Raw genomic sequence first — 24821 nt, 5'->3', positions numbered from 1 at the left:
AAGTTCTAAAACGGATGCTTCAGATTTGTACATCCTGTGAGACATCTGGCTCCTTCTGTCTGTGCCGAAAGTGCTCGAGGGACGATGCTACAGTGCATTCAGACCCCTTGACTTTTTTCACATTTTGTTACGTTACAGCTTTATTTTAAAATGTATTACATTTAAAAAGCATTAATCTCATCAATCTACACACAATACCCTATAATGACAAAGCAAAGAAAAAATAAATAAAATGACCTTATTTAAATAAGTATTCAGACCCTTCGCTATGAGATTCGAAATTGAGCTCAGATGCATCCTGTTTCCATTGATCATCCTTGAGATGTTTCTACAACTTGTAGTCCACCTGTGGTAAATTAAATTCATTAGACATGATTTGGAATGGCACACACCTGTCTATATAAGGTCCCACAGTTGACAGTGCATGTTAGAGCAAAAAACAAGCCATGAGGTCGAAGGAATTGTCCGTAGAAATCTGAGACAGGATTGTTTCGAGGCACAGATCTGGGGGAGGGTACCAAAACATGTCTGTAGCATTGAAGGTCCCCAAGAACACAGTGGCCTCCATCATACTTCAATGGAAGAAGTTCGCCACCACCAAGACTCTTCCTAGAGCTGGCCGCCCGGCCAAACTGAGCAATCGGGGGAGAAGGGCCTTGGTCAAGGAGGTGACCAAGAACGCGATGGTCACTCTGCTCCAGAGTTCCTCTGTGGAGATGGGAGAATCTTCCAGAAGGACAACCATCTCGGCAGCACTCCACCAATCAGGCCTTTATGGTAGATTGGCCAGACGGAAGCCACATCTCAGTAAAAGGCACATAAGACCACTTGGAGTCTGCTAAAAGGCACTTAAAGGACTCTCAGACCATGATAAACAAGATTCTCTGGTCTGATAAAACCAAGATTGAACTATTTGGCCTAAATTCCAGGTGTCACATCTGGAAGAAACCTGGCACCATCCTTACAGTGAAGCATCATGCTTTGGGGATGTTTTTCAATGGCAGGTACTGGGAGACTAGTCAGGATCGAGGGAAAGATGAACGAAGCAAAGTACAGAGATCCTCAATGAAAACCTGCTCCAGAGCGCTCAGGACCTCAGACTGGGGAGAAGGTTCACCTTTCAGCAGAACAATGACCCTAAGCACATATCTAAGACAACACAGAAGTGGCTTCGGGACAATTCTCTGAATGTCCTTGTGGCCCAGCCAGAGCCTGGACTTGAACCCAATCGAACATCTATGGAGACATGAAAACAGCTGTCCAGTGACACTCCCCATCCAACCTGACAAGAGCTTGAGAGGATCTGCAGAGCAAAATGGGAGAAACTCCCCAAATACAGGTGTGGAAAGCTTGTAGCATCATACCCAGGAAGACTCCAGGTTGTAATCTCTGCCAAAGGTGCTTCAACAAAGTACTGAGTCAAGGGTCTGAATACTTATGTAAAAGTAAGATTCCATTTTTGTTTATAGAAGTGCAAAAATTATGGGGTAATGGGTGTAGATTTTTATTGTTGTATTAATTTTAAAGGCTGTAACATAAAATGTGAAAAAAAGTCAAGGGGTCTGAATATTTCCGAATGTACCATGGATAGACTACTACACAACCTATGACTGAAGAGGATGTGCATTTCATAAACAAAAAAAAGATTTTTTTAAACAAAAAAACATGCAATACACCAAAAGGTCTCTAGGTGAGAAACAAACCAAGTCAACAGAAAAACCACACGGCTATTATCAAAATAGATTTTTTATTCTAGACGTTTCAAAGATCTGATTGATATTACAACAGTCAGATGCGTAGGTTGCAGAGAGTCTCAGCATCTGTGTGAGTGAGAGAAGATAACATGGGTGAGGGCGAAGACAAAATGAAACAAACAAAAAAAACAATCTGCACACTGGTATTTAGCGACATGGTCCAGGGTGTTGTGGATAAATCACATTGAGATTTATTGTTCTTGTTCATTTTTGCTACAAATAAATCAGAATTATAAAAGTTTTTCAAAGAGTACAAAACCTTCAAGAGCTTTTTAGGCATAGCAAAGATAGAATTAGTACTTTAGGTAGGAACAAGAAATAGCAAACACTTGAATGCATTGTAAAAAGATTATTTTTTAAAAACAAACATTATAAAATACCATTCCACTGTCAAGACTTCCTAATAGTCTTCATGGAACGATCCACTCACTGTTGGTTATATTAAAGCAAACTTCAAAATACTCTTAGCTAGCTTCTGTACAAAATGCGTTTGTAAAACAAGTGACATTCTTTGAGCAAAGGAGGCTTTTGGAGAAGATTTTTGTTGTTGAAAATAAAACATTGGTGTTTTAAAACCACTGGATGTTAGCTAGGGCTACGAGATGGTATGTTGGAATGCCATGAAGTTGGCTTGGATCCAATGTGTACCCAACAAGTCAACAGTTTAGAAACTACTATTGTCCCCCGCTTTTTCACAGAACGACTACACGCGTTCAGCTACGGGAGAGAAATTAAACTAACAGCATTATCCTGCGTCTGGATGTACCAACCAGGGTTGGTGGTCAACGCCATTTAAAGTGCTCAAATTCCAATTCAATAACGGAAAAAAAGTTGCCATTTATTTTCCATTAAGATTTTATTCAAATTCTAATTAGAAGTTGACTTCCAGAATGGAATTGACCCCAAAACCTTTTTGCTTGAACACATCTCCTGTTTTGCATTATTCTTAAGTGCAGAAAATAACTTAAAACAAACCCATTCTTAGGGCTGCTCTTTTATAGCTATGACCGTTTAATGGTATTTTATAAAGACCCATTTCTCATGGTGAAAGACCCACATGATGCATAAGACTAACACATTTCCAAGCGTTTCGGAGAATTTTTCAAAACCAACCTTGCATACAAGTGGCATACAAAAAGAATCCCCTGTGATGTCACATATATATATATATTATATGTAGTTAGAATGTTACGTCAAGTCATATGTTCCAAAGTCTGCTTCTCATCTCCCTGCCTAGAAAATATCACCTTCTGAACACCACAAAAAAAGCCCCATTTATAGGCCTTGACACAGCCTGTCTCCGAGTGTTGGTGCTGGGTAGAAAATCAATCATCCACAATGACTTAAGAGCAGACACAGCAGTGCGTCCTCAAACAGAACACTTGAAACAATGGTTCACTCCAAAATCAAAGTTGGTCAGAAGTTACGACTCAAAAGTAGTCTTGGGACATTGACAAAATCTAATGTTTGACCAATTTATGAAGTGTTGAAGTTTATGAAAACTCCCGGCTAACTTTGACATGGGGGTTGTCCTGTGTCCTATTCATTCATGAGCTACCCAAAGCACTGCCATTCCTATGTTCTGGCTAAAAGAGCCGCGGAGGCACAGATGGACGATCAGCCTTTCCTTCTACATAACACTGAAACCTAAAGTAACATGTCCTTAGAATATGAAAGGATGGGGTTATGTAGTAGCTAACGGTGATGATCTTTAGTCCAGAGATCTAACAGTTTTCACACCTGAAACCATTTCTCAAGGTAAACAAGCAAAATGAGACATAGTGCTTTCCTCCCCACTAACTGCTCTCTGACAAATATTTAAAAAAACGACAATTTTGGGCAAACTGAAAAACAAGCATCAAAATTACAATTGAAAACAAATTAACCCATTTCAACTTATGAAATATAGATTTGTTCAATGTTTTCTTGAGCCATAAACAAAAGTACAGTGCCAAAGTGAATGGATTTCTCCCAATAAACAGTTTCAAACCCAAATTGTAAAAGAAACAAAAATCCTACTGACCTCTCCACTCTTTCCCCGACATGTAACACAAACCTACGGCAAAAGGACGACAAAACATGCTGACATGTACAATATGCACACACCAACAACGTGAGGGGGGAAAAAAGCCATTTCTGGTATAAAGGATAAAAAGAAAGAAACTAAACAAAATAGCAGATGTTTTGGTATGTATGCAATGGGTCCCCTTTGGGATTTTATAATTCTCTGAACGTAAAAGTCATTTGTCTCTCCTGTGGGTCTGAGTCTGACTTGGGGGGGGGGACGACGACGACGACGACACCCTTCACTGGAGGTTAGTTTGACCCCTTCACTGGAGGTGTAGTTTAAGTGTTTATGTGGGTGTTGAGCGCTCCGTCGGTGGTGGTTGTGATGGCAGGCCATGGCTTCTGTTGGGACTACAGCAGTGTAGACGACAGGCAGGGACAGTCATTTTGGCTATGTACACATTCGTAGTCGGTCCATGGCTCCCCAAACGAGCGTCATTTCCTCAGGTCTAATACACAAACCTGGAACAGAGAGAGCAGGAAAGATAGACGTTAAAGGTCATATGTAATGAGCTGGGCCATATTTTTTTTCTTCTGACCACGTGACCAGACCTGGAAAACCCCTGGCCTTAAAAGGATCTTTATCTACTTTCCCAGTCAGAAAAAAAAAAAATGTATGTCTCTGCCTGCAGTTTGAAGTTAAGAGGTAGATGACTGAAAGTCTATGGGTATCTGCTAGCTGGTACCATAGACTTCCAGTCATTATGCTAATGCTAGTTAACATTATCTGGCTAGTTGGCAATGGCTCGCGAATCTACCTCTTAACTTCCTTCATACTTGACACAAACATAAAAATGGTATCCACAAGTTCATCTGACTCTGGGGAAGTAGATAAATGGCCCCATTAGCAAAATCCTGACGTATCCCTTTAACATAGAAACCAACTATGCCTTTAACAATGAGACAAACACACATCCATTACTAGTCTAAGTGGTGCAGTATACACTGCAGAAAGTCACTTCATTTTCATTCAATCTGCGGAACCTCTAAGGTTCTGACACCGCCTGGTATCGGTAACAGAGAGAACAGTCTATGACCATTTTTAAGCCTTGCTCTGACACCACCTGGCATAGAGGTCATAGTTGGCAGAGAGCTCGGCTACAGTGATGTACTTAGGCCATACGCACTACCCGCTGTAGCACCTTGCGTTCAGATGCCAAGCAGTTGCCATACCAAGCGGTGATGCAGCCAGTCAAGATGCTCTCAATGGTGCAGCCGTATAACTTTGAGAATCTGAGAGCCCATGCCAAATCTTTTCAGCCTCCTGACGGGGAAAAGGGATTGTCGTGCCTTCTTCACAACTGTTGGTGTGTGTGGACGCTAATTCCTTAGTGATGTGGACACCAAGGAACTTGAAGCTCTCGATCCGTTCCACTACAGCTCCGTTGATGTAGATGTGTCGTCAGCAAACTTAATGGTGTTGGAGTCGTGGGTGAACAGGGAGTACAGGAAGGGACTAAGCACGCACCCCTAAGGGGCCCCCGTATTGAGGGTCTGCGTGGCGGACGCGTTATTGCCTACCCCCACTGTGGTCCCTCAGAAAGTCCATGATCCAGTTGCAGAAGGATGTGTTCAGTCCCAGGATCCTGAGCTTAGTGATGAGCTTGGAGGGCACTATGGTGTGGAACTACTAGGACAATCCCTTACAGATGACCTGTAGATGCTCAAGACCATCGACAACCTAGCCGTTTGATTCATTACTCCTCAGCTGCAACTGTTGTCAAGTAAATCATTCTGTTTATTGCTCTTTTTGACCCCAGATGAATATAACAGACGCTGGATACTGGACAGGTAGCTAACAGATCATTAGCACAGTACTACAATCTATATATAGTGTCACTACTTGGTGCTCGTGAACAGTGGGTGTAAATGAAGCCAGGCTCCTCCTGACACCAGGGAAATAATTCCTGGCTGTGTCCATTAAGAGACAGCTGGTGAGACTTACCGATCCGTCTGACGCGCTGGCTCCCACCTTGTCGCCCGTGGCGTTCCAGCACACCTCGAAGATACCCCCCGTTCCCCTATAGCTGTGGACTAAAGCCCCCGTCTGGACAGAGGGACAGACAGAGGGACAGGGGTGTAATCAGCCAAACAATGACCAGGGAAAATGGATTTGGGGCAACTCAATTTCAATCATGTTTACATTATTACACGTATCTCACTAAGGGCTGAGCTCCAGATTTACATTTAGAACTCAAATTTTCACAGAAATCACCCATTGAAATCAATGCATCATATACATCAGAGTCAGGCACCCAGATTCAGACCTAAATATTCAAACCCATTCGTCGACCACCAGACCAGCCCTACAAGAAACAGTCGGGCTTGAGATGTGAATGATGTACGAGTGACGTCAGCGACTGTGTGTGTGTGTCCGTCCCGTACCTGTGTGTTCCAGATGTGGACACACTTGTCGAAGGAGCCGCTGGCCAGGTGGCGCCCGTCGGGGCTGAAGGCCACACTGTAGACGGGCTCCTGGTGGCGGGTGAGCGTGTGGATGCACACGCCCCGCTCCACGTCCCACAGACGCACCGTCGAGTCAAACGACGCGCTGGGGAGAAGAAGAACAGTACTTTAGCATCCATCTTGGAAATTCATCTTCTGCTCCTAACGACCCAGACACCACCCATTTGGGAGGGAGCATGGTGCGGCGCCCCAGGAGCTGTTTAGGAGGGTAAAAGGCAGCGGAAGGACAGAAGATCTATTCACTTATATTTGATTACAGTGACTATCCTGGGCTCTTTATTTTTTCCTTCAGCTGTGGGGAAACAGATTGTCAGATAGAGATGAACACATGACTCCATACTACGTCACGTACAGATCTTAAATGTTTTTTTATGATACATAACCGCTTATGATAAAAACCCCAGAGGAATGCTGGGAGTTGGAGTGTTTCACCGTCTTCTATTACCTGGCCAGCATCAGGTTGGCATTGGGGTTGTTGGTCCCGGGCCCCGTGGGGCTCCACTTGATGGTGTAAATCTCCTTACTGTGGGCCTGCAGGTCGTGGACACACGAGTCCTGCTTCATACTCCAGATCTGAGACAGACAGGAGACAGAGACATTATGTAGCACCATGGGACCGACTCAGGAAGGAGACAGAGACATTATGTAGCACCATGGGACCGACTCAGGAAGGAGACAGAGACATTATGTAGCACCATGGGACCGACTCAGGAAGGAGACAGAGACATTATGTAGCACCATGGGACCGACTCAGGAAGAAGAGGTTGTAGATCCGGCCTATAAACTATAAACTAGGACCAACGGTCCCCAATAACACTACTGTGTGTGCTGTGTGTGTGAGAGAGAGAGAGCTGTGTGTGTGAGAGAGAGAGAGCTGTGTGTGTGAGAGAGAGAGAGCTGTGTGTGTGTAATGACCTTGAGTGTCATGTCGTCAGAGCAGGAGGCCAGCAGACTCCCCGTGGGATCCCACTTGATTGCGTTCACTTCATTCTATAGGAGGGAAAGAGAAAGGGATGATGAGTGGCAATACAAGGAAACACGTTGTGAACTTTATAATATAGCAGCACACAAAGATGCATTAACTGTCTAAAGGCACTTCCTGTAGTGACGTGACAGAACAGGAAGAGGACGGGCAAAAGGCTTCACCTTTATATTCAGGTCAGTGCATTTGAAGACGAGGCCTTTAGACTACAGAGATGAATCAATGTCAGTCACAATGTCAACGTGACAGAGGAGACTGTTGAAACGCATCCAGGCCAGACAGCCAGTCCCTGGTCTTACCGTGTGTCCCTGGAAAGTCTTGACAGGCCGGTCCTGCCCCAGCTTACACACGTGTATGCACATGTCCGTGCTGCAGGAGGCAAACGTGTTGTTGCTCTGCCAGTCCACGTCCAGGGCCGGCGCAGAGTGGAAGGGAAACTGCTGCTTAGCCTCTCCCGTGTGAGCGTCCCAAATGATGGTGGTCTGAACGGGAGACGGATACACTGTCAGAGTCCTTTCATCATGCATGACCAATGACAACACACCACGACGAATCAAATTCATTTAAAAGGATTTTAAGCCAAACTGTCTATCACAAAACACATTATCTTACGTTATCCTACCTTGGCTATGTTATCCTACCTTGGCTACGTCATCCTACCTTGGCTACGTTATCTTACCTTATCTACTCCTGCACTGAGGATGAAGTTTCCTTTCTTATTCCATTTAAGGGCAAATATAGGACCTTTATGCTGGCCCAAGGTACTGGCGAGGTTACCTGCAAAAACACATGTCACGTTGCTTGTTTAGCATGAGAACAGGACTATGGGCCATCTATAATTCGGTGTTTAGAAATGTTGAGTTGTTGTCCTAGCCAAAAGGGATCCCCCTAAATGGACAGACATGTTGTCCAGAAATCACCTCAGTGGACAAAAGCTTATATTGTTTGCCTAAAACTATTAAAGCAAAAATGTTATGTAAACAATTGACAACGGCCGTAGTGCATCTTTAAATGGCTTACCGTCTTTAGTCCATATTCTGGCAAAGCCGTCGTACGAGCCTGTGGCTAGCAGTGTACCCTCACTCTGAAAAAGACAAATTCAGCAGTTATTTAGGATTTTTTTAAATACCAAAACTAAACCCTTTAAATAACCTGGAATTCTGGGTTGCCATATATTTGTTTGTTTCTGTTGCACTCCAGATTGGGACCAAACAAGGGACCGATCCTAATTTGAGATTTATGTGCATTACTAAAATCTTGGCAAAAAAATTATCTCCCGATGACACCAAACATTTCCCAGAAAGTCAGTTTTGCCTGCTTGTCTTGAGTTGCGATTAAGCCCAAAGTAGTTAAATGCAGGTTGAGTATCCTTCATAGAGCAGGGAAATGACAGCCAGCTCTACTGTTACTCAGCCCTGTATTTTCCATGGGAGAGAGAAGCTGTCCCATATTTCCAGCTGGGAAGACAAACTAATCGGGGTCTCTCTCCAACTCACATTCCAGTCCAGCGAGGTGACGTCTTTGTTGCTGGGTACGTCCTGGCCTCCCTCCCGTATACAGTGTCTCAGCACCAGCTGCGTGGAGCTGCCCGTGTCGTTCTCACTCAGGTTCCAGATCCGCGCCGTCGAGTCCCCAGACCTGCGCACACACACACACACACACACACACTATCATCTAACATCCAACTTCTTTGGCTAGCCTAAAACCACAGTAATGTCTGACTACGTAGATTGTATTATATGGTGCGTAGGATTCAATTAGATGTGCGAGTACAAAACACACAAATAAACATTATTTCACTGAAGGTTACCACCAGCAACCTGTTGGAAACATCCTTGACTAAGTTCTGCCACATCAAAATGTAGGTCAACGCATACTTCTCCAGACTAACAATGCTGTATGAAGGTGGATTTTACTTTATGAACAGAAATCATTTATCTTTAGGCTATGTCCCTGCTCTGTAAAGAGACAGAAGTAGGACAGACAGTGAGACAGAAGTAGGACAGACAGTGAGACAGAAGGATATAGGAGTTTGCTCTGTACCCAGAGGCGAGCAGGTCGTTGACAGGGTTCCAGGCACAGATGAACACCTCTGACTCGTGGCCCCTCAGCACCATGGCCTTGTTTTGGGGGATCTCCACATCCCGGTCCACCTCCATCATCTCTGCATGGTGGTCTGGACGCACACACACATACCATAAAGTTAGATAATAGACTCATCTTGTATCAAACATCTTATATCCATCTAGAGTTCTATCTCTATGCTAGACACACAGGCTGAGTCCTGAGCCAATTCCGCACTTGCACATTCCTCCATCATTTAAAATGCATAGGACTGATGTAAGCATTGGCTGATGGAGTTTCCACCCCGTTAAATCCATGGCCGGAGGGAGCTAGCTTGTCGAATAGCAACTAAACCTACGCTAGTGTTAGTATGGATGACAACAGTCTCCACCGTACATTGTGCTTTAAACTCAAGAGGTGTGAAGCCTATGTATTGTAAATCAGTTGTACTGTTATGGCATCATGATCATGAAAGGAAACATGGAAAATGTAACAAAAATAATAAAAGGTTATGCTCACTGGCTAAGCCATGGGCGCCGTTCTCCTCGCCGTTGGCAGCGGTGCCTCCCTCTCCGTTCTTGGCACCGCCAGGCTGGAGGCCCTGGGTGCCGCTAGTGCTGCCGACCTGCTGCTGCTGGGCCAGCTTTTCCCTGTAGGCCTGCTGCCGCGTCTGCACCACGTCGGGCATAACCGCGTCGATCAGGGACAGCGACTCGATGGGCCGCCCGTCAAAAAGAGTGCCATCCTGGATGGCAACAAGACAGAAGTTTGGGTTCTTACACAGTTTCAGGTACTACTAATGATGGGTGGGGCTGGGAACTGCAGGGACCTCACAATATCATCACCATACTTAGCTGCTGATTTTATAAGTATTGCGATTCCATATGTATTGCGATTCTATACAGTTGAAGTCGGAAGTTTACATACATCTTAACCAAATGCAATAAAACTCAGTTTCACAATTCCTGACATTTAATCCTAGTAAAAATGCCCTGTCTTAGGTCAGTTAGGATCACCACTTTATTTTAAGAATGTGAAATGTCAGAATAATAGTAGAGAGAATAATTTCTTTCAGCTTTTATTTCTTTCATCACATTCCCAGTGGGTCAGAAGTTTACATACACTCAATTAGTATTTGGTAGCATTGCCTTTAAATTGTTTAACTTGGGTCAAACGTTGCAGGTAGCCTTCCACAAGCTTCCCACAATAAGTTGGGTGAATTTTGGCCCATTCCTCCTGACAGAGCTGGTGTAACTGAGTCAGGTTTGTAGGCCTCCTTGCTCGCACACACTTTTTCAGTTCTGCCCACAAATGTTCTATAGGATCGAGGTCAGGGCTTTGTGATGGCCACTCCAACACCTTGACTTTGTTGTCCTTAAGCCATTTTACTACAACTTTGGAAGTATGCTTGGGGTCATTGTCCATTTGGAAGACCCATTTGCAACCAAGCTTTAACTTCCTGATTGATGTCTTGAGATGTTGCTTCAATATATCCACATAATTTTCCTGCCTCATGATGCCATCTATTTTGTGAAGTACACCAGTCCCTCCTACAGCGAAGCACCCTCATAAACATAACAATGGTCATTACGGCCAAAAGGTTATATTTTTGTTTCATCAGACCAGAGGACATTTCTCCAAAAAGTACGATCTTTGTTCCCATGTGCAGTTGCAAACTGCCTTTTTTTAATGGCGGTTTTGGAGCTGTGACTTCTTCCTTGCTGAGCGGCCTTTCAGGTTATGTCGATATAGGACTCATTTTACTGTTTCCTCCAGCTTCACAAGGTCCTTTGCTGTTGTTCTGGGATTGATTTGCACTTTTTGTACCAAAGTACGTTCATCTCTAGGAGACAAGTCTCCTTCCTGAGCGGTATGACGGCTGCGTGGTCCCATGGTGTTTATACTTGCGTACTATTGTTTGTACAGATGAACGTGGTACCTTCAGGCATTTGGAAATTGCTCCCAAGGATGAACCAGACTTGTGGAGGTCTACAAAAAAAAAATCTGAGGTCTTGGCTGATTTCTTTTGATTTTCCCATGATGTCAAGCAAAGAGGCACTGAGTTTGAATGTAGGCCTTGAAATACATCCACAGATACACCTCCAATTGACTCAAATGATGTCAATTCGCCTATCAGAAGCTTCTAAAGCCATGACATCTTTTTCTGCCATTTTCCAAGCTGTTTAAAGGCACAGTCAACTTAGTGTATGTAAACTTCTGACCCACTGGAATTGTGATTCAGTGAATTATAAATGAAATAATCTGTCTGTAAACAATTGTTGGAAAAATGACTTGTGTCATGCACAAAGTATATGTCCTAACCGACTTGCCAAAACTATAGTTTGTTAACAAGAAATTTGTGGAGTGGTTGAAAAACGAGTTTTAATGACTCCAACCTAAGTGTATGTAAACTTCTTATTTCAACTGTATGTATTGCGATTCTCACGATTCTATATGTATTGCGATTCTCGCGATTCTATATGCATTGTGATTCTATATGTATTGGGATTTTCACGATATGACAGCGCGCTTTCACTGTGATTCGATGTTCCAAACATATTGCTCACTATGTCTGCTGCAGAGGGACAAGAGAGAACAGTAGAAAACGAGTTTTGATCAGTCAGGGAAACAAAGAAATTGCTGAAAACAGGTTGGCTCACTATTTAAAAACAAAACGGAGAACAAGCTATAGGATGAAAAACAGCAGTTTTGGCGCAGGTACAGATGACTAGCACTAGCTAACTACCTACAGTAGAAAGAATTATAACAATAAATACATTACAAATCCATACTCGGAGTCAAATATAGATAAGATTGTCCAAAAATAATATTGCGATTTGTAACTTGATTAATTCCGACCTCATCACTACAGGTGATTCAGGGCCAGATGGTTTTATAATCCCCTAATGGCTAAAGGGGAATTCCACTCAAAAGTTTAAATTTCCTTCTTTATGTTTCAATTGATATGTCTAACATGCGTCTTCACCCAGAAACTTTAGTCAATCTGTAGTAGAGCACTAGAAAATTACAATCCAATGACATCAGCTATAGCAGAGCAATAGAGCGCATGATGTCATAGGATTGCTCTTCCCTGGGATTAGATGTAATGTAATCCTAGATTTGTGGTTGGGGCAACTTCAACCGTCTTACATTTAGGAAATTAAAGGCTACATAGAGAAGGTATTGAACACGGTGGCAGGTAGCCTAGTGGTTAGAGCGTTGGGCCAGTAACCGAAAGGTTGCTAGATCGAATCCCTGAGCTGACAAGGTAAAAATCTGTCATTCTGCCCCTGAACAAGGCAGTTAACCCACTGTTCCTAGGCCGTCATTGTAAATAAGAATTTGTTCTTAACTGACTTGCCTAGTTAAATAAAGGTTAAATCAAATAAACAGTCAATATATAGGAAAGTTAGCGGTTAGCGTGGCGCACAGTCAGTAAATAAGCAAGTTAGCATTGAGGGTACTGACCTCGTTGATGCTGACCTCTGCCTCCACGTACTGCAGGCCCTTCTGGATGATGGAGATGAGGGCAGCAGGGGGCACCAGGGCTCCGTTGATATTGGACTGGCTGATGTGGCTCTCTATGCCAAACGTGAAAGCCGAGTGGGAGAAGCCTGGCAGACAGGGAAAGGGATGGAGAGAGGGAAATTAGTGTTGTTACACCCCTGTCCTTCAAATCGCCACAACACTGCGTCATTAGGTTGTTATGGTTACATTCACCTTGAAGAGTTTATACCCAGCGGGCGAAACTTGTTGAAATGTCATAGTGACCTCATTTCAACCAGTGTCTGGTCATAGTGACATCCTTTCAACCAGTGTCTGGTCATAGTGACATCCTTTCAACCAGTGTCTAGTCATAGTGACATAATTTCAACCAGTGTCTGGTCATAGTGACATCCTTTCAACCAGTGTCTAGTCATAGTGACATCATTCCAACCAGTGTCTGGTCATAGTGACATCATTTCAACCAGTGTCTAGTCATAGTGACATCATTTCAACCAGTGTCTAGTCATAGTGACATCATTCCAACCAGTGTCTGGTCATAGTGACATCATTCCAACCAGTGTCTGGTCATAGTGACATCCTTTCAACCAGTGTCTAGTCATAGTGACATCATTTCAACCAGTGTCTAGTCATAGTGACATCATTTCAACCAGTGTCTAGTCATAGTGACATCATTCCAACCAGTGTCTGGTCATAGTGACATCATTCCAACCAGTGTCTGGTCATAGTGACATCCTTTCAACCAGTGTCTAGTCATAGTGACATCATTTCAACCAGTGTCTAGTCATAGTGACATCCTTTCAACCAGTGTCTAGTCATAGTGACATCCTTTCAACCAGTGTCTAGTCATAGTGACATCATTCCAACCAGTGTCTGGTCATAGTGACATCCTTTCAACCAGTGTCTAGTCATAGTGACATCATTTCAACCAGTGTCTAGTCATAGTGACATCATTTCAACCAGTGTCTAGTCATAGTGACATCATTTCAACCAGTGTCTAGTCATAGTGACATCATTTCAACCAGTGTCTAGTCATAGTGACATCATTTCAACCAGTGTCTAGTCATAGTGACATCATTTCAACCAGTGTCTAGTCATAGTGACCTCATTTCAACCAGTGTCTGGTCATAGTGACATCCTTTCAACCAGTGTCTAGTCATAGTGACATCATTTCAACCAGTGTCTGGTCATAGTGACATCATTTCAACCAGTGTCTGGTCATAGTGACATCCTTTCAACCAGTGTCTGGTCATAGTGACATCATTTCAACCAGTGTCTGGTCATAGTGACATCCTTTCAACCAGTGTCTAGTCATAGTGACATCATTTCAACCAGTGTCTAGTCATAGTGACATCATTTCAACCAGTGTTTGTCATAGTGACCTCATTTCAACCAGTGTCTGGTCATAGTGACATCCTTTCAACCCGTGTCTGGTCATAGTGACATCATTTCAACCAGTGTCTAGTCATAGTGACATCATTTCAACCAGTGTCTGGTCATAGTCCCAAGCTCCCGGGTGGCGCAGTGGTCTAGGGCACTGCATTGCAGTGCTAGCTGCGCCACCAGAGTCTCTGGGTTCGCGCCCAGGCTGGGCTGGGTTCGCGCCCAGGCTCTGTCGCAGCCGGCCGCAACCGGGAGATCCGTGGGGCGACGCACAATTGGCATAGCGTCGTCCGGGTTAGGGAGGGTTTGGCCGGTAGGGATATCGTTGTCTCAGTATGTAAAAAATGTAATAAAATGTATGCACTCTACTGTAAGTCGCTCTGGATAAGAGCGTCTGCTCTTGGCCGGTAGGGATATCCTTGTCTCAGTATGTAAAAAAAATGTAATAAAATGTATGCACTCTACTGTAAGTCGCTCTGGATAAGAGCGTCTGCTAAATGACTAAAATGTTTTAAAAAATGTAAATAGTGACATCCTTTCAACCAGTGTCTAGTCATAGTGACATCATTTCAACCAGTGTCTGGTCATAGTGACATCATTTCAACCAGCTTCACCAGCTGTGTAACACTCAGTTAAGATTCCATTTGAGGAATATGGTAGTAGATATATTAAGCATTTTTTCTGCATTTCAGCTAGATAAATTGCAGATCTGACAATGGATAAATGGTCCAAATTAGTTGAAATAGAAATGTTCAAAAAGGACGAGACACTACATTTCCGGAGCGGTCTACTGCACAAAGTACACGAGAAGATGTAGGTCTGTCTTACCCGACTCCTGCAGGTATCTGTACACCAGGAAGTTGACCTCATCACTGCTAATGCTCATTTTTAATCCTGGCGGTTAAACCATGGGGTCAGCGCAGGATAGGAGCCTAGCAAGAACAAGAGACAGACACAGTTACAACACCTAGCCTGACGAAATATGAATGCTGTATAGTCCTATTATACTCAGACACTTATTAACCGAGTGAACTGACATGTCAATGAACCCAGTGCCTTCGTCAGGGTCGAACATTTGAACACTTGCCCATGGATTACCAATACACTGATTAGTAACTAAGTATTTTAGTTGGAACTGGGCATGCTTTTGAACTTGGTAGTCTTGGCAAGTGGCAACATTGACTTTCAACACGTAGTGTAGATTGTAAATGCATAGTAGATCCTTGCAAACAGGGTGTAATTCAAAAAATAAATAAATAAAAGACTAACTCCCAACAAATGATGACCTAAGGCCTTTTGATCCCTCACCTTGCCCGACCCACTTTCGATCCCTCACCTTGCCCGACCCACTTTCGATCCCTCACCTTGCCCGACCTACTTTCGATCCCTCACCTTGCCCGACCTACTTTCGATCCCTCACCTTGCCCGACCTACTTTCGATCCCTCACCTTGCCCGACCTACTTTCGATCCCTCACCTTGCCCGACCTACTTTCGATCCCTCACCTTGCCCGACCTACTTTCGATCCCTCACCTTGCCCGACCTACTTTCGATCCCTCACCTTGCCCGACCTACTTTCGATCCCTCACCTTGCCCGACCTACTTTCGATCCCTCACCTTGCCCGACCTACTTTCGATCTCTCACCTTGCCCGACCTACTTTCGATCCCTCACCTTGCCCGACCTACTTTTGATCCCTCACCTTGCCCGACCTACTTTTGATCCCTCACCTTGCCCGACCTACTTTTGATCCCTCACCTTGCCCGACCTACTTTGGGCAAACTTCATAACACCGTGGCTACAGCAATCATCATTTGGCAGTACAATCATGGAGTGTAATTCTTCTTTGGTGGGTTGTGGAGTGTCCCCATCCTGGCCCTTAGGCAAGGCACTAGTTTCCATTCAATAATCCCCACAACTGGAAATCATTACCGAGCCCTCCTTAAAGAGGGCAGGCTAATTCTTGTGGACAAAACCACTAGGGAAAGGAAATGGGGGGGGGGGGGGGGTTCAGGAATAACAGCCAGCATAGTTTGTATCCCTGCCGCGTATTTATTCAAGCAAAGCCACACACTGTTTAAACAGAACTGTGGAAATAAACAGGGACGTGGAGGGTGGCTGGATTGAAACTTCCAGCTCTCTGTCATGCCAGCACACTACAGTCAACACTCAGACCAAAAATTAGATCCAATGCTAATCAAATCAAGAGCGCCTTGGACTCTGACGAATGACGATGCACTTCATGGCGCAGACAGAATCATGACAGTGTTGGGTGCGGAACCGCGTTGCAGAGACACCCATAGGTGTTCACATTGAGCATGAGTCAGGTTGCTGAGGTGGTGTCTACATACATACTATATATATACATATATACATATATATATATATATTATTATATATATTATTATTATTATATTATATATACACATATATTAATCTAAAATAGCTTTTTTAAACAAACAATACACCGACAACAGGTTTGCATGTTATTTGCTGAGTACACTGCTTTTCTCTTGTCCCATACCAATTACAGACAGGGTCTCTCTCCTCGCCTCCTTCTCAAAAGGCGTTGGAGGAGAAGAATGAGAAAGTGGCAGGTTTTCATTCTAACTCGTAGCTGCTTAGAAACACCCTCCTACTGGCCAGGATTAGTGTGATGTTAAGCAAGACCATTGCTCACATTGCAAAGTGGTGGGTGACCTGCTGATAGCCTAGCCTGCCTACCGTTGACTATAGCCTATGTACTCAAATGGCGAATCGGAGGCACGCTTTAATTACAATAATAAAAAATAAGAGTCGCTTTTTAATCTTGGCCATCAAAACAGTTAGCACATGATTGCATTTAGAATTGTTATTAGTGATGCAATGACAGGGCTTATAAAAAACAAGTTTCACTCCAGTAGCAGCTTTTTCAGGAGCTGCTCTTATTCTGTCTGACAGGTGACAGGATATTCCTATCCTCAAACTAGGCTCTGTATGCTGTGCGTGTGATAAGATACATGATGACTAATGAAAATACACAACCGACAATTTAATTATACTAAATAATGCAAATTATACCTATAGACCAATAAGCATAACCAATCACATGTATTTTTGATGGCTAACCGGTTAACATCCCTAGATTGTATACAAACCTCTCGGTAGACTATAGTATACTGTAGCTTCTACTGTATTGCACTCCCTCTCTGAACGCAAGGCCCAAGGACAGCACTCTCTCTAGGGTTGTCACGATACCAGTATCACGAAACTCAGAAGTATCGTGGCAAGGAAACAAAACATGAAGCGGACAAAATTTGCTGAGGAAAACAGTCCTAATATTGGAAACAAACAGCTTTATGTTGTCACCCAGAATCACATGTTTCTTTTCCAAGCTATAGCACAATATTTTACATACAGTAGGACCAAAGAGTTGTCTGATTTGTGTTTTCCTGCCATGGAAAATCATGTATTGTAGTACCTAGTTTTGTGACAAACCTATGTTCTATGAATACGAGCCCCAAGGACAGCACTCTCTCCCTGAGCACGAGGCCCAAGGCTGTGAGTGTGAATGCATTAACACAGCACCGCACAGTTTGTACTGCACATTCCATCCATAAATCACAGCCGGGGCCTCGAGAGTGAATGAGCGGGAAATCATGTCAGCTACAGCTCGACAAGACAGATTACAACGGGTTGAGGCGTTTACTAATTGTGCCGATGTGTATTCCTATTCCCCCACATAAATATTTACAGCGTTCGAGGGACGGAAGGTGTTTCTTTTTCCAATCCGTGCCGCTTTGAGGTCGTGCCACAAGTCTGTCGGGTCATGGAGGGTGAATATGACTCACTGGCGTGAGGTCTTTGTCTCTCTGTTTGACGTACACTGAAGTACAGGCCTCAACCCCAGAGTCCTGACATGTTGTCGGGGGCATGACTGTGCCTGCAGACTCCTCTCGTGCCCCTTCACTACAGTTCATAGGGCGGACTAGAAAACACTACGTTGATGTAAAATGACACGCTTATCCTATGGGGTATCCAAAATTAACTCTGCATCCTGGTAGTCCAGGTCTGAGCCAACGTATAGAGAAAGTCATCCTTACAATGCACTTTGCAAGCAAGTCAAAGTGTGAACCTGCGATAACCACTGTGCTTTCTAATATACTATATTGGACAAAAGCACGTGTATGTTGCTTGTAAGGGACCGATGTAGGCTATTACATACGATGATGTCAACTCCAGACTACTCACCATGTGATCAAGTGTCTTTCAGAAGCTCATTGCTCCACCATCCATAGGAGGAACTCTGCAATCTAGGAACCAAGACAGGGACAATAACAATGACGCTGTTGTTCATGTTGACCCTCCTCGGAGCCAGTGCTTGAGTGAAACCTTGAGTATACTGTTTAAAAGTATATAGCATGGAAAGAGGATGACACTATCATATTTCATAGCAACATCAGACCTCATGATTATCCATGACAAACATACAAATCCCAGTGCATAGATATTACATGCCAATGTTGTATGGGAGTTGTGAGGGAAATGTAGCAGTGCCTATGTAGGCAGATTGAGGAAAGAGTTGTGAGTTTCAAAAGGCTTTTGAAAAAGTAACAATTTTTCATAAAATTATACCGTTTTCTTAGCTAGCTAAGTTGTTTACCTGTTGCTAGGCAGTTGCTAGGGACATTCCTGAAAGAAGCTAGCTAGCTAACAAGGAGTGTCTAGTTGGCAGAAGAGAAGAAGGGACAAAGAAGGGACAAAGTGGGACAAAATAAGGACAGAAGAAAAGGGAAAGGGGACATTAAGGTGAAGCAGTCCTCTAAAGACACAAAAGACAATAATACAAGAAACAACACTTCTATTGCCTCTCCCTCTACGATACGCACTCCCGGTTTGGTTTGGAGCGAGTAGTTGCATTCCGCTTTGCTCCACAGGTAGTATTACAGGTAGTATTACATTTCATTTCATTACAGTACAACAGTTTGATTTGTTTGATCTTAGCTGGCTACATAGCCGTCTTTGTATCCAAGATAATTGTGTAGTCTAGAGTAATTGTCGAGGTTACCTAGCCAGTTAGAGGTTACCTAGCCAGCTACACTTTCAAACAAAGTCAACAACGCAGCCACTGCTAGCTAGCCTATTTCACCAGCCAGCAGTACTATATCATTTTAGTCAATAAGATTTTTTGCAACGTAAGCTTAACTTTCTGAACATTCGAGACGTGTAGTCCACTTGTCATTCCAATCTCCTTTGCATTAGCGTAGCCTCTTCTGTAGCCTGTCAACTATGTGTCTGTCTATCCCTGTTCTCTCCTCTCTGCACAGACCATACAAACGCTTCACACCGCGTGGCCGCTGCTACTCTAACCTGGTGGTCCCAGCGCGCACGACCCACGTGGAGTTCCAGGTCTCAGGCAGCCTCTGGAACTGCCGATCTGCGGCCAACAAGGCAGAGTTCATCTCAGCCTATGCTTCCCTCCAGTCCCTCGACTTCTTGGCACTGACGGAAACATGGATTACCACTGATAACACTGCTACTCCTACTGCTCTCTCCTCGTCTGCCCACGTGTTCTCGCACACCCCGAGAGCTTCTGGTCAGCGGGGTGGTGGCACTGGGATCCTCATCTCTCCCAAGTGGACATTCTCTCTTTCTCCCCTGACCCATCTGTCTATCGCCTCCTTTGAATTCCATGCTGTCACAGTTACCAGCCCTTTCAAGCTTAACATCCTTATCATTTATCGCCCTCCAGGTTCCCTTGGAGAGTTCATCAATGAGCTTGACGCCCTGATAAGTTCCTTTCCTGAGGATGGCTCACCTCTCACAGTTCTGGGTGACTTTAACCTCCCCACGTCTACCTTTGACTCATTCCTCTCTGCCTCCTTCTTTCCACTCCTCTCCTCTTTTGACCTCACCCTCTCACCTTCCCCCCCTACTCACAAGGCAGGCAATACGCTTGACCTCATCTTTACTAGATGCTGTTCTTCCACTAATCTCATTGCAACTCCCCTCCAAGTCTCCGACCACTACCTTGTATCCTTTTCCCTCTCGCTCTCATCCAACACTTCCCACACTGCCCCTACTCGGATGGTATCGCGCCGTCCCAACCTTCGCTCTCTCTCCCCCGCTACTCTCTCCTCTTCCATCCTATCATCTCTTCCCTCTGCTCAAACCTTCTCCAACCTATCTCCTGATTCTGCCTCCTCAACCCTCCTCTCCTCCCTTTCTGCATCCTTTGACTCTCTATGTCCCCTATCCTCCAGGCCGGCTCGGTCCTCCCCTCCTGCTCCGTGGCTCGACGACTCATTGCGAGCTCACAGAACAGGGCTCCGGGCAGCCGAGCGGAAATGGAGGAAAACTCGCCTCCCTGCGGACCTGGCATCCTTTCAGTCCCTCCTCTCTACATTCTCCTCTTCTGTCTCTGCTGCTAAAGCCAATTTCTACCACTCTAAATTCCAAGCATCTGCCTCTAACCCTAGGAAGCTCTTTGCCACCTTCTCCTCCCTCCTGAATCCTCCTCCCCCTCCTCCCCCCTCCTCCCTCTCTGCTGATGACTTCGTCAACCATTTTGAAAAGAAGGTCGACGACATCCGATCCTCGTTTGCTAAGTCAAACGACACCGCTGGTTCTGCTCACACTGCCCTACCCTGTGCTTTGACCTCTTTCTCCCCTCTCTCTCCAGATGAAATCTCGCGTCTTGTGACGGCCGGCCGCCCAACAACCTGCCCGCTTGACCCTATCCACTCCTCTCTTCTCCAGACCATTTCCGGAGACCTTCTCCCTTACCTCACCTCGCTCATCAACTCATCCTTGACCGCTGGCTACGTCCCTTCCGTCTTCAAGAGAGCGAGAGTTGCACCCCTTCTGAAAAAACCTACACTCGATCCCTCCGATGTCAACAACTACAGACCAGTATCCCTTCTTTCTTTTCTCTCCAAAACTCTTGAACGTGCCGTCCTTGGCCAGCTCTCCTGCTATCTCTCTCAGAATGACCTTCTTGATCCAAATCAGTCAGGTTTCAAGACTAGTCATTCAACTGAGACTGCTCTTCTCTGTGTCACGGAGGCGCTCCGCACTGCTAAAGCTAACTCTCTCTCCTCTGCTCTCATCCTTCTAGACCTATCGGCTGCCTTTGATACTGTGAACCATCAGATCCTCCTCTCCACCCTCTCCGAGCTGGGCATCTCCGGCGCGGCCCACGCTTGGATTGCGTCCTACCTGACAGGTCGCTCCTACCAGGTGGCGTGGCGAGAATCTGTCTCCGCACCACGTGCTCTCACCACTGGTGTCCCCCAGGGCTCTGTTCTAGGCCCTCTCCTATTCTCGCTATACACCAAGTCACTTGGCTCTGTCATATCCTCACATGGTCTCTCCTATCATTGCTATGCAGACGACACACAATTAATCTTCTCCTTTCCCCCCTCTGATAACCAGGTGGTGAATCGCATCTCTGCATGTCTGGCAGACATATCAGTGTGGATGACGGATCACCACCTCAAGCTGAACCTCGGCAAGACGGAGCTGCTCTTCCTCCCGGGGAAGGACTGCCCGTTCCATGATCTCGCCATCACGGTTGACAACTCCATTGTGTCCTCCTCCCAGAGTGCTAAGAACCTTGGCGTGATCCTGGACAACACCCTGTCGTTCTCAACTAACATCAAGGCGGTGACCCGTTCCTGTAGGTTCATGCTCTACAACATTCGCAGAGTACGACCCTGCCTCACGCAGGAAGCGGCGCAGGTCCTAATCCAGGCACTTGTCATCTCCCGTCTGGATTACTGCAACTCGCTGTTGGCTGGGCTCCCTGCCTGTGCCATTAAACCCCTACAACTCATCCAGAACGCCGCAGCCCGTCTGGTGTTCAACTTTCCCAAGTTCTCTCACGTCACCCCGCTCCTCCGCTCTCTCCACTGGCTTCCAGTTGAAGCTCGCATCCGTTACAAGACCATGGTGCTTGCCTACGGAGCTGTGAGGGGAACGGCACCTCCGTACCTTCAGGCTCTGATCAGGCCCTACACCCAAACAAGGGCACTGCGTTCATCCACCTCTGGCCTGCTCGCCTCCCTACCTCTGAGGAAGTACAGTTCCCGCTCAGCCCAGTCAAAACTGTTCGCTGCTCTGGCACCCCAATGGTGGAACAAACTCCCTCACGACGCCAGGTCAGCGGAGTCAATCACCACCTTCCGGAGACACCTGAAACCCCACCTCTTTAAGGAATACCTAGGATAGGATAAAGTAATCCTTCTAACCCCCCCCCCCCCTTAAAAGAGTTAGATGCACTATTGTAAAGTGGTTGTTCCACTGGATATCATAAGGTGAATGCACCAATTTGTAAGTCGCTCTGGATAAGAGCGTCTGCTAAATGACTTAAATGTAAATGTAAATGAGTTGACTGGCCAAGAAGGTTGTGTCACTCACTATACTATCAAACCAGGTCAGCAGTGTTGAAGCCAAAAACAGCCAATGGACCTTTGTGCTACCAGTGCCCTGGTGGGAGAATGCAAGAAGCAGACTAGGGAGAATTATTACTACAGTACACAAGGACTGTGTTGTAGTAGTGTACCTTGAAAATGTGTGTTGAATTTTCAACATGTAGCCTACAACATGGTAGTTAAATTATTGTAAGGGCTATGATTTTGTTTCTACTTAAGCTTCGTTTTCTTGACACCTAGCTAGAAGGTTGAAGAAATTGATAGCATGTGTAAGAAATCATATGTTAGTGTTTGTGTGTAGACTATAGTGGGAGGCTGGTTCCACACTCTCCATCCCATTACAACACACACTCAACAAAAACACTTGGTTGTGTATTTGATGGACTTTTCCTCTGGTGCTACAAATCATTAATACCGCCATTTTTCTCTCTCTTCTCTATTTGAAAATACAACGCTTGAATGAGATGGCTAGTCTAGCTGACTGAGCCGTTCCCTACTACAGTAGTTAATGAACTCTTCCCTTTAACTGTACACAAGTCACTAATCAGTTGGGAGTGAGTTCAAACAGTGGATATCTAGCTAACGTCATTTCCCGTGGTAGCCTATTAGAACACTTCTACTTGATAACGAAGATCGGACTAATCCCTACTCATTATTATCATGGTCTTAAAATGGGAGGTTGGGCCCTGGCACCATGGCAATTCTATTTCTTTAACACCCAGTTAACAAAAGTCCCCCACTGCCGAAGCATGAGGACCTACTAGTAGTGGCAGAAGACTGCTAACATTAGCACACTGGTAGCTAACTAATTGGAGGTCAATTACTAGTTAACAATTTAGCACAATTTACTATCGGTAACTTAAATAATAGTTAACTGCGTCATTTACATTTCATCTAACGTATAACCTCAGCTATTATAACAGAAACTCATTCATCTAGCCAAACTATTACGTTCTGTCACCTAACGTTAGCTTAGCCTGGTGACATAACGCTAGCTAGCTATTTTAGCTTACATAGCTAACTGGCTAGCTAACGGGAGAGCACAAATCCCATCCCCCACACGGTTGTTAGCAAATGAGGCTAAGCTAACGAAAGTTAGCTAGCTAGCCTGAGTACCGCGACGTGTTTTTTTCGCTCGCCACACTCCCGTGCCCATGAGGCATTGCTAAACGACTTAGCGTTAGCTAGCTAGCTACACTAACGTAGTTGTTTCAAAAACCAAAGGGAATCCTTTTGAAAGAGGTGGCAATATTTTGCATTCACTCCTATGTTCCAACAACAAATACAAAACATACGATTCGGTCTTATATGAAATGTTCTGCTAAACACTAGCTGGCTAGCAAGTAAGCTAGGCTAGTTAGCTAGCTGCTCTTTCAAAATGTCCCCATAATCCAGTACCTACTTTGTCTGAAATCTTTTGATAGATGGTTTCCGCTGTAATCCTCGTGTTCAAGCTAAACCATGTTATCCATTTACAAATATTGCAAAATTGATATCTCAAGGAAATGTATGAACATTTTAAAGATAATAGCAAGAGATACAGAGCCAGGCGGTTCGAAACCAACGGCTTCAGACACAGCAACGTGACTTTCCCTACAAAAATGGGCAGTCCTGGCAGCCTGCTACAGTATTTCCAAACGTCACTCATTGTAGCGGAGTACACAAAGCATAGTTATCAGAGTTTACAGGAAACGTGTTTCCTACTGTTCAACCAGTGATGTAGTGCTATTTTCTTATGCGCAGGAGCGGTATTTTTTTTATTACGATCAATTCAATTTCAATTCAAAGGGTTTATTGACATGGGAAACATATCTTTACATTGCCAAAGCAAGTGAATTAGATAATAAACAAAAGTGAAATAAACAATCAAAATAAACAGTAAACATTACATTCACAAAAGTTCCAAAGGAATAGAGACATTTCAAATGTCATATTATGGCTATATACAGTGTTGTAACGATGTGCAAATAGTTAAAGTACAAAAGGGAAAATAAATAAACATAAATTTAGGTTGTATTTACAGTGGTGTTTGTTCTTCACTGGTTGCCATTTTCTTGTGGCAACATGTCACAAATCTTGCTGCTGTGATGGCACACTGTGGTATTTCACCCAGTAGATAGTTTATCAAATTTGGATTTGTTTTCAAATTCTTTGTGGGTCTGTGTAATCTGAGGGAAATATGTGTCTTTAAT

The 24821-nt window shown here is 44.5% G+C and overlaps 1 protein-coding gene across 3 annotated transcripts; it reads right to left on the bottom strand.

The window, feature by feature from the left end:
* Positions 1-1730: 1730 nt before the first annotated feature.
* LOC139560110 (F-box-like/WD repeat-containing protein TBL1XR1) lies at positions 1731-24275 on the bottom strand. Of its 3 annotated transcripts, XR_011671867.1 has the most exons (16): positions 24032-24275; positions 18449-18510; positions 15049-15152; positions 12802-12947; positions 9853-10078; positions 9313-9445; positions 8766-8907; positions 8290-8353; positions 7949-8046; positions 7569-7751; positions 7203-7277; positions 6733-6860; positions 6207-6372; positions 5767-5868; positions 3778-4283; positions 1731-1820 (listed from the first exon to the last, which is right to left on the bottom strand). XR_011671867.1 is itself a non-coding variant. In XM_071376619.1 (15 exons), exons 3-15 carry the CDS (start codon positions 15104-15106, stop codon positions 4257-4259), a joined length of 1548 nt encoding a protein of 515 aa, XP_071232720.1. In that variant the 5' UTR covers positions 15107-15152; positions 18449-18510; positions 24032-24275; the 3' UTR covers positions 1731-4256. The 3 variants fall into 3 exon arrangements, 2 of the variants coding, with proteins under 2 accessions (XP_071232720.1, XP_071232721.1); XM_071376619.1 differs by having other exon boundaries at positions 1731-4283; XM_071376620.1 differs by lacking the exon at positions 18449-18510 and having other exon boundaries at positions 1731-4283; positions 24032-24167.
* Positions 24276-24821: the final 546 nt, after the last annotated feature.

The sequence above is a fragment of the Salvelinus alpinus genome, chromosome 30 (assembly GCF_045679555.1).
Source record: "Salvelinus alpinus chromosome 30, SLU_Salpinus.1, whole genome shotgun sequence".
Classification (NCBI taxonomy): Eukaryota; Metazoa; Chordata; class Actinopteri; order Salmoniformes; family Salmonidae; genus Salvelinus; species Salvelinus alpinus.
This window is presented reverse-complemented; position numbering and strand designations above follow the sequence as displayed.

Coding starts and splice junctions, on each gene's coding strand:
- LOC139560110 (XM_071376619.1), bottom strand. CDS start 15,106: ATGAGCATTAGCAGTGATGAGGTCAACTTCCTGGTGTACAGATACCTG. Junction 10,079..12,801: donor CAGAGGTCAGCATCAACGAG/GTCAGTACCCTC, acceptor GTTGCCATCCAG/GATGGCACTCTTTTTGACGG. Junction 8,047..8,289: donor CAGAATATGGACTAAAGACG/GTAAGCCATTTA, acceptor GTGTTTTTGCAG/GTAACCTCGCCAGTACCTTG.